The sequence below is a fragment of the Helianthus annuus genome, chromosome 12 (assembly GCF_002127325.2).
Source record: "Helianthus annuus cultivar XRQ/B chromosome 12, HanXRQr2.0-SUNRISE, whole genome shotgun sequence".
Classification (NCBI taxonomy): Eukaryota; Viridiplantae; Streptophyta; class Magnoliopsida; order Asterales; family Asteraceae; genus Helianthus; species Helianthus annuus.
This window is the reverse complement of record NC_035444.2, coordinates 8,048,888-8,059,660: the sequence shown is the minus strand read 5'-3', so window position 1 is coordinate 8,059,660 and position 10,773 is coordinate 8,048,888. Positions and strand designations below refer to the sequence as shown.

General features: G+C 38.2%; 1 protein-coding gene across 2 annotated transcripts; it reads left to right on the top strand.

The window, feature by feature from the left end:
- Positions 1 to 8,800: 8,800 nt before the first annotated feature.
- On the top strand, positions 8,801 to 10,291 carry LOC118484774. 2 transcript variants are annotated; one of them, XM_035980754.1, is made up of 2 exons: positions 8,801 to 9,438; positions 9,806 to 10,291. In XM_035980754.1, exons 1-2 carry the CDS (start codon positions 8,884 to 8,886, stop codon positions 9,947 to 9,949), a joined length of 699 nt encoding a protein of 232 aa, XP_035836647.1. In that variant the 5' UTR covers positions 8,801 to 8,883; the 3' UTR covers positions 9,950 to 10,291. The 2 variants fall into 2 exon arrangements, with proteins under 2 accessions (XP_035836647.1, XP_035836648.1); XM_035980755.1 differs by lacking the exon at positions 9,806 to 10,291 and adding an exon at positions 9,556 to 9,777.
- The last annotated feature ends 482 nt before the right edge of the window (positions 10,292 to 10,773 follow it).

Genomic DNA, 10,773 nt, shown 5'->3' with positions numbered 1-10,773 from the left:
TAAATACCCCTGTCATTGTTAAACTTTCTACTTTTGGAAACCTCTGTCCGACCAGCACGCTCAGCTCACTTTTTCTCAGATTTCTCTCGATTCCGGTAAGATTTCGTCCTAAATCTTGTACTTTCTTGATCTACACGCACTCCTACACCTTTCTATCTTTCAAATCTTAACTTTTAACCGTGAAATCATCAAGATTCAAGTATTCTAGGATGATGTCATCATGGGTTCTTGAAGAACTTCATGTTTTGGCCTCAATCCACCAAGAATAACTTGGATCTAGCCGATTTCCACATAAACAAACAAAGATCTTTCATAGATCTAAACATATACACGGTGAAAAGGATTGAAAGATGGTTTTCCAACTTTCTTTCAACTCTTTTACACTCAATGCCTTCAAACCGATAGAGACGGAGCTTGTACCGACTTACTAATCATCCTAGTAGTTGTGCGGTTCAAGAACCGGATTCTATCCACGAGGTTCACCGATTTCGGGTAAACGTTAAACAACCGTCCCGAACAGTTCACTGACCGGGTTTGGGTGATTCCTATCCGATCAGGAGAACCAAGTAAAGACGAGTTTTCTGTTGTTTGACTCGTTCTCAAAATACCTCGATAAAACGACAAACAATCAGAACAACCAAGTGTTAGACGAATAGGCTGATCAGGTCAGGGTGCTGACCGATCGGACTGTTGTCCGACCGGACAGCCAGCTGATCGGACAGTCAGCCGATCAACCGGCCAGCCGATCGGCTAGCACATGGTCCCACACTTAATCAAATTATTTTAAAGTTGAGCATTGAACGGACTGCTGTTCGATCGGTCTACCGTCCGATTGGATTACTCTTCGGATCATGAGATACTATACTTCGACACTTAATCGATTTTCCGACATGTTCGACGCACTAGGAGTGCCACCCGATCGAACAGTCGTCCAATCAGGTGACACCCTGCTGAGAACTTGTTTTCTGAGGTACCTAGCCGATCGGGTTGCCGGCCGATCGAACAACCGTCCGATCGACCGACGTGAAAGGTAAAGATACTTCAAGGTTTTCAAATACTGCAACAAAGACTTCAAAAGTCAAACCATCATACACAAACACATCTTACTCTAAGGAAGAAACAATCCACTCGAACAACCATCCGATCGGCTTACCGACCGACCGGACAGCTGTCCGAACGGACTGTCAACCGATCGGCCAGCCGTCCGATCGAACTACCGTCCGATCGACCAGCTGTCCGACTCTCCAACACTTGTTTTCCATTTTTACGCGTTGCTTATCGTTATGCTATCAAACTATTCAGGCTAACCTTACTCTCAAGCGCTCCCTTCAATCCATCAACCGCTGTGAGTATACTCGAACCCTTTTTGCTTTCGCACTTTTGGGTGTTACATACGTTACTTATTCTAAATCACAATCGAACACATTACGCAATACTTTAAACGCTAACCGTTACCGCATGTATTACGTGACTAAATGAATGTTTGTTGTTATGTTTACACGTGGAATGCTGTCTACCTGCCTTAACGACGATAGTACTATAGTTTGGACTCAGCACCCGTTCATACCGGGGTTGTTAAGGACAATTACTTGCATGGATTACGGTGGTAATCATGTATTGCGAACTGCCTCGGGCAGTCAACCCGCAGTCATTGGTATTGATAGATCCATGTCGATAATTAACATGCTTCGTTTTCCTCTGTGTACGTGCTGTTTATGCGTAAACTATTTCGAACTCTATATGCTATTACTAAACTTGTATGCTCACCTTTACACTATGTGTTATTGACTTTTATTTTAACGTATGTGACAGGTGTTTAAGATGCTTATCTGCTAGGAAAGCGAGGCTAGAATAAAGCTCTAGAGCCCAACAAATAGTTGTCAGTAGTAGTCAAATTATGGGTCTCTAGAAGCAGATAAACAATTGTTGTATTTAAAATATGAGTGGTCGGAACGGAAATATTTGCCTGGATTTTATCTGTAATAATTTGTTTACTGTTTAAGATACGGTATGGGACGTATTATTTTAAATTGAATAGTAATGATAATTGTTATGGAAACTTCTGGACAATCTGTTTCGCTCAGTGTCATGCCCCGATGATTCCGCCATCGGTTGGGGTGTGACACCACCGGAGTTTTATATGAAGAAAAATAATACATAGGGATACTTTCTAAAACGGACTTTATAAGCACCACTCGACCACCCATAGAAAGGATATTCGCCTTCCATTTGGACAGTCGACTATCAAACACCTTCACCACTGAATCCCAATTATTAATCCGGTTCATATTGGCCCCCACTAGAATACCCAAGTATTTGAAAGGCATCTCACCCGATTTACACCCCAAGTTATTTGCCTCCATAATGACATCTTCTTGGCTCAATCCAACACCAAAAATTGTCGACTTATGAATATTTAACCGGAGCCCAGAACACATATGAAATATCCTTAACATTCTCCCAAGGCTTTTTAAATTAAACTGCGACCATTCTCCCATAACCATGGCGTCATCCGCGTAGAGCAGATGAGACACCACCGGACCACCATTCGGAAGCCGAACCCCATCAAATGCGCCTACTTCACACGCCCTCCTGATTATGCTAGAAAACGCTTCCATAACAATCACAAATAACGAAGGCGATATCGGATCACCTTGGCGAAGGCCTTTACCACAATTGAACTCAAAAGAAGGAGAGTCGTTAACCAAAACCGAGGAACGCGCCGAAACCAACACCCCTCTAATCCATTTACACCACACTTCGGGAAATTTCAATTGCCGCATAACAGATAAAATAAACTCCCAATGCACATTATCATAAGCCTTCTCAAAATCGATCTTAAAGAAAAATATTTTTTTCCTGGATCTCTTCGCCCATGCTAAAATTTCATTAATAATTAATGGGCCATCAAGAATATACCTACCCGATAGAAAAGTCGATTGCGTCTCATTAGTAATGTCACCCATAACGAGCCTTAACCTATTCGCCAAAGCTTTCGAGATAACCTTGCTCACCACCCCAATAAGTTTAATAGGCTGATATTCTCCTAGCTCCACAGGATCACTAACCTTTGGAACTAATGTAATAAACGACGAGCCAACACCTTGATTAATCTTACCCGAATCTGAAAATTCTTCAAAAATCTTCACAAAGTCATCGACAATAAGAGGCCAAAATCTTTTAACAAACCGAAAATTGAAACCGTCAGGCCCCGGGCTCTTATCACCTCCACAATCGAACACCACCGTTTTAATTTCCTCCACAGAAAATGAACGAATTAAATTTGAAGCAGCAACCTCCGATAATTCTTTCAACCCATAACATCTAAGATTCGGCCGAACCTCCGATTCCTCGACGAACTTCTTCTTAAAAAATCCGAACACCTCTTTCTTTATCAATGAAGGCTTAGTCTCCCATGAACCATTAATCATCAACCCCGGAATGTTATTCGAGACCCTTCTCTTATTAACTACCCCATGAAAAAAACTCGAATTCTCATCTCCATCTTTAGCCCAACGGATTTTTGCCTTTTGACGAAGATCTTTAATTTTATAATCTTGTAACTCTCGAATCTTTGCCTTCGCTTCCTCATACACCCACTGCTCCGGTTCCGAAAGGTCTCTATCTTCAATCGCACTATCAAGCTCAAGAATCTCTTGAAGTAAGTTCTCTTTCTTCAGCCTCCTTAATATCCAAGTTCTTTTTCCATACAACAATGGTCTGCTTCACTTTTCTAAGCTTATCTATAAACTGAACATCGGCCGGCCCCTGACCTTGATAATCCAACATTGCTTTTTTCACCACCTCTTCGAAACCTTCCCTAGACACATAAGAATTGAAAAATTTTAAAGGCTTAGTACCAAAATTCTTATAAGTCACCTTCAAGACGATCGGACTATGATCCGAATTTTCCCGCGCAAGCGCCCAATACTCTGCATTCGGCCATTCATTAAAGAAATTCCACGATACAAAAATCCTGTCAATTCTACTACACTTATTCCCGGAAACAAAAGTAAATTTACGACCGCGCAACCCATATTCTTGTAAAGCACAACCATCTAAGAATTCATTGAAATCCCTCGCCATACCCACATTAAAACTCGAGTTTCGCTGTTCACATCTATCTCTAACAAAATTGAAGTCACCACCTAGTATCCAAAAGCTATCATCCTGCTGAATGACCTGCTCCAAATAAACCCATAGTGCTTTCTTATCTGGAGCTTTTTGTGGCGCGTAGACATTGATAAAGTTAACTCCTCTCCCACACCCTTTAATCTTCCCATGCACCAAAAGAAATCTTCTATGCTTTACAACAGAAGACATGCTGAACAACCTTGAGTCCCACGTAGATATGACCCCCCCCCCCCCCGGATCTCCCAGAAGCATCAATATGCGCAAACGAAAACTCCCCTTGGCCCCAAAATCGACCTAAATCAATTCCTTCCAACAATGCAAATTGTGACTCTTTCAATATCACAAACCCGACCTCATTACAAACTCTCAATTTACGGACCTAATCACTTTTCCTGTCGCTCCCCAACCCTCTAATATTAACTGACAATAAATTCATTGGACGACCGGTTGAAAACCTTCTTCGCTCACCGAACTCACAAGGGACTCCTCGAATTTCTCAATATTCTCCGCCCCCAACACCTTAGCCAAAACTATGGTTTCGTTTAGACTTATGCTGGTTGTATTACGTTTTCAATTTCCAATAAAGACTAATGTGTTAGATTTTGTCTATTTGACTGGACCTATACGGGTCGTATTTGTTGAGGGTTTTTTTTTACAATTTTTTTATACATTTTTTATGGTTTTAACAAAGTTTTCAAAAAAAAAATATTTATTTATTTTTAAATAAAAACTTCCTTAATTTTTTTTAAGAATACCATGTACAATGTAGTATAGTATAGGTGAGGTAAAGGTCCTGTATGAGCATATATAGGTTAATTTGTAATCTTAAAGGTATTTTGTTTGTATAATGTATTTAAAGTGTTTTTTGTTTGTTTAATGGATACAACACGTAAAGTAACCGGTAATATACGCCATACGATACCGTAGAGACATAATACGCCATAATACGGAACAATATGACGAGCAGAGACATACTACGCCATAATACGCGATAATATTACACGTATAAACAACCTACATCCTAATACGACACTTACATACAATAAACGTGACTATAGCAAACGTCACTGACACGACTCGTACGGACAATATATCTCATAATACTGAACATATTGTCAATATACATCATAATACAACATTTAACAAAAAATACGTCAATTAATGATACTGTACGACGCGTATACACACAACACGACACGTTAGAGTACAAGTGGATTCCAAACAAAATTACACGTAATCATAGAATACGATACCACACGGAGCCGAACGTCACCGGAACGACATATATAGAAGGTATTCTTCATATAATGACATGTAATGACAAAATACGACACGTATATGCATCGAAAAGGCAAAAACAAAAATTATGAAATTTTGATTTTACCCCTATACGCATCATTTAGGTCAAAACTGGGTCGTATAATAGGCCATTACGAAATGTATAGATGTATACGATCTGTATAGACCCCCTGAGTTTTCAAATAAAACAAGGGGTTAATTTTTAAATCAGGGGGTTAGAAGTTGATTATGTATGATACAAAAAAAGGTGAGGGAAAAACAAGAAAAAGAAAATGATATGAGCTTCGTCCTAAAGTCGCATGATGATTTAACCGAAGTCGCAAGAAAAACAATGGTTGAAGTCGTATAGGTCTATACGATCCGTATAGACCTCCTGATTTATCAATTATTACCTTGTTTTTTTTAGAATTCAGGGGGCTATACAGATCGTATAGGTCTATACGAGTCGTATAATGGTACTATACGAACCAGTTTTGACCTATACGATGCGTATAGGGGTAAAAGCAAAATTTCATAATTTTGGGTTTTGCTTTTCGGTGCCTATACGGGTCGTATTTTTTCATTACGTGTCGTTTTATGAAGTATATGCTCTATATGTGTCGTATCGGTAACGTTCGGTTATGTGTGGTTCGTATTCTATAGTTACATGTCATTTTGTTTTTAATACAGTTGTACTCTTACGTCATGTATTGTATTATACGTGTCGTACCATATCATTACTTGACGTACTTTGTCGTTACATGTCGTATTAACATAAATACAATAGTATAAGTATAGTATATTATAATAAAATATAGGTGTAGTATAGGTCCGTATAGGCCTATAGGTATAGTATAGATCTAGTATATGCTAATAGTTGTATTATAATATAGTATATGTGTAGTATAGTATAGTACAATAAACTATAGTATAAGTGTAGTATATAATACGGTTATAACATAGATCAGTGGCGGAGTATATAATACGGTCAATGGCGAAGCTTGAGATTTCCGACCGGGGGTTCGAAAACGTATATACCAATAAAAATTATAAAACCGAGGGGTCGAAAACGTATATACCTAAAAAATTTTATACGAAAACTACATACCGGACACTACTAAGCGAAAAGATCGGGGTCCCCCCCCCGGCCCCCACAAAGTTGCACCCGTGAATACGGTTATAACATAGATAGTATAGTATAATAAACATGTATCAAACCTATAGTACATGATAAATTTTTAAAAAGTGTTTTTTTGTTTAAAAAATAAAAAAAATCTTTTATTAAACTTTGTTAAAACTACGATTATATGTACACCAAAATTTGTAAAAAAAAAGAAAAAAAAAAAACTAGTGCAACACGACCTGTATAGGTCCAGCCAGCCGCCAGACAAGAACTGACACATGCAGATTTGACTTTTAAACATATACGACCCGTATAGGTCTATTCGACCCGTACTAAAAAAGTAAAGTGTACAGATAGAATGACTAGTGTGCCAATTGAATTCCTCTTACAAAATTAAACCTTTTAGTTTAGTTTGAATTGTAGTAAACATTATATTATAATCATTTAATTAACTAATTTTGATATATGTTATTAAATTAAGAGTAAATTACAAGTTTTGTTTTGTGACAAATTGCAGGCGGTGTCCTTTGCCTTTAAATTTGACGAGTTTTGTCCTTAACGTTTCAAAATCCAGCACGTTATGTCTTTTAGCCCTAACTAAGTTACATTTTTGTATTAAATCAGATCATGTGCTTTGCACATGAGGGCACTTTTGTCATTTTAGCTTTTAAATAACCTTCTATCTCTATCTCGACTCTCTTTCTATCTCAATCTTTAACCTAACTTGTCAAACCACCACCACCCACCCCTTTACCACCAGCCCCCACCATAGCACCACCCACCCCACACATCCCAACCGTAAACAAACACCCGCCACCACCTCCATCGTACATCTGTAGCCACCACCATTCGTTGTACCTCCACCAACGCCTTTCCACCACCCTCTTCCACATCCTTCAACCCGCTCGTAACCCTAGCCCACCTGAAACCTTCAAGAACTTACACCATAGGCCCTCTAAACCTCAGACGACCAACCACCTACTTGGTTCCTTCGCTAAACCACCACCATAAAACCCTCTGCCACATCCCCACCGCCCTAGATCTTTGTTTAGTCCCGTCACCCAAAACCTAGATCTTTATTCAGCAAAGATACTCTAGATGCCAGTTTTACTGATTCGTGATATTAAAGATGTGATTCTGATGATTCAATTTTGATCTCTGCTTTTATCAAACAAATCATTTAATAATGGGGGAACAATGTTATAAGGAAAAAACGGGAAACCCTCATGATTTGGATAGGAAATAGAGATGGTGCCATTACTAGCATCATTGGTACTGATGCTATTTTCTTAAGAGAAAAAGTAGTAGAAGGGTTGATATTATCAGATACATTAAATAATGTTCATCATCAACAGCAAATGAATTGACATTGCTCGAGCCATCACGGGTGGCGTGTTGTGGTGTTAGGGGCGTCGTGGGGCGTTTGCAGGTGGCGCCGTTTTAGGGGCGGTTCCAGATGAGTGGCGAGTGGTGAGGGTCGGCGGTGGCAGGTGGGGGTGGGAGGTAGCAGCAGGTGTGTGTGAGAGAGAGAGAGAGAGAGAGAGAGATAAGAGTGAGAGAGTGCTGAGTTTTGTTTTTTTTTAAATATCTTTTTATTTTTTTAACACAATAGTCCCTTGATATAAGTTATGTTACACAATATTCCTTGGGGAGGTGAAAAGACAAGAACGCCCTCATGTGCCTTCCACTTGACCATACATAACCAAAAAAATTAACTGGGTTAGGCTCAAAGGGCATAACGTGCAAGATTTTGAAACGTTAAGGACAAAACTCGTCAAATTTAAAGGCAAAGGACACCGCCTGGAATTTGTTACAAACGTAAAGTACAAAACTTGTAATTTACTCTTAAATTAACTAATTTTGATAAATGTTATTATTGTTGTTTTTATTATTCTATAATCATTTAGTTAACTAATTTTGATAAATATTATTATTTTAATATTCAATTATTTTAAAATACAATATTGTTAATTAATATTTATTAAATAAACTTGTTGGGCTACTTGTCTATAGTATTAAATCAACATTTCTTATCTACCATGATATGTAAAATGCAAGATTGGGTATAGCTTATATATGATTTTTAGGTACAAATTTTGTAACACCATTTGTTCCTTCGTTATGTTAGCTGAGACAAGGTTCTATTATGAAAGCAGGTATGAGTTCCTTGCCGTTGGGCGTTGAGGAAAAAACCTAGTTTCACTTTAAAAACAACCGGAACAAAAATACGATAACACGTAGTCACGTATCATAGTGGTCTTTCTATTATTTCATATTTTTGTCATCAAGATCAAAAACCCGATGGAAGTAAGAGAAGAAACAAGTTAATTTGTGGTTTTATATTCGCAATGGAAGTTGGTAATACTAAGGGGGTGTTTGTTTTTTCAGAAAAATCTCTTCTAACCTCTTATGTCTGTGCCGTGCAGACCACGCGCAGACGTTTTGCTCTGCAGACCGTTTGTTTTTTAGAAGACATTTCTTTAAAAAATGTCTTCAAACCTATGGGCGTCCTCTTCCCCACGCAGACATGGTCCAGTGTCTTCCCACATCTTCCAACCTCTTCCAACCCTCTCTCCACCCCTCTCCTCCTAATCTCAAAACAAAGACACCTCTTCTCCATTCTATTTTTCCCAACCCTAGTTCCTTCTCCATCTCATCCAACTCAGCCGCCACTCCGGTCATCCTTCTCCTCCTACGTTGCCGGTCACCACCACCTCCTCCTCCACAGCCACCAGCAACACCTCCCCCAACTCCACAGCCAGCGCCGACAGTTCCCCCACCTCCACAGCCACCGCCAACATCTCCCCCTCCTCCACAACCACTGCCAACACCTCCCCCACCTCCACAGCCACCGCCGTCGAGGTTTTCCATCGGTCTTCATCCTCTGTGAAGGTTTTCCATCGGTAAACCGCCATGATTGATCACTGATTCAGATTATTATTATTATTATTATTATTATTATTATTATTATTATTATTATTATTATTATTATTATTATTATTATTATTATTATTATACAGATGAATGTGTGTGACGATGGTGAGAAAATGGTGAAATAGAGAAGCTCGTGGATAAAGTTGGGAACCGGATTCTAGAAAATGTTAGAAGACATGCTCATTAATTTATCCTCGAATAAAATATAGTTTTGTTTAAATTCTAATTTTTTTTGTTAAAATTCTGATTTATATTGTTTATGTTCTGAATTTTGTTATTTAAATTCTGAATTTTGTTGTTCATCTTGTTTGATTATAATTGTTGTTTAATGTGTAGCTTGCAGAAGTTAAAAAACAAACAGTCTTCTTCTTGCAGACTGCAGAGGTTTGGTCCACCTCTTCTGCTACAGATGTCTGCAGATGTGGTCCGCAGACTGCAGACATTAGACATTTTACCTCAGAAAAAACAAACAGCACCTAAATTGAGAGGCGGAGACAACATAAGAGTTTGGTTTACGGTTATGGAAGCATTGGTACTATGTAGAAGAAGAAGTAACAGGAGAGATACTTTGTTTGGCATATGATATCTACGGGTGTTCTTCAGCTTTTTTTCGAGTTTCAGGCCGGGTTGTTAAGGTTTTTGGCTTGAAAAAAGTGACCCGCTAAATGACCCATTTAAGTTCGGGTTAGTCGGTTCGGGTTAGTTTGGGTCGGGTTGTTTGGTTTTCAGGTATAGATGTAAAATGAAAATAAATATTTTTTTTTTGTACAAAACATCATCAAAATTTATATATTTTTACGAAAAATATCATCAGAATTTAAACATCATTTTTGACAATATAATATTATAATGTTCAAAAGTCCTAAAACTTAATGTTTCAAATACTAGAGACACCAAACCAAAACATATCTATAAGAAAAGGACAATAAATGTTCGGGTTTGTTTTCCGGTCGGGTTGTTCAGGTTTTTTTTTTTTTTTTTTTTTCTGGGAAAGAGTGACCCGATAACAGATCCATAAAAGGTTTGGGTTGGTAGGGTTCAGGTTTATCAAGTTCGAGTTTTTCGGGTATTCTATAATTCGGATCTGAGTGCCTTTGAATTCAGGTCGAGTTTTGGGTTTAGATAAAAATGGACGGTATATAGAGTATGATTTGTTCATCTCAGTAATGTCATATTTACTTCAAAATTCATAATATAAAATATATTTATTTAAATTTTTATGACACTTATACCATAGTTATGAATTTGACATTCAAAAATACATAATATAAAATATATTTATTTGTACCGTAGTTATGAGTTTG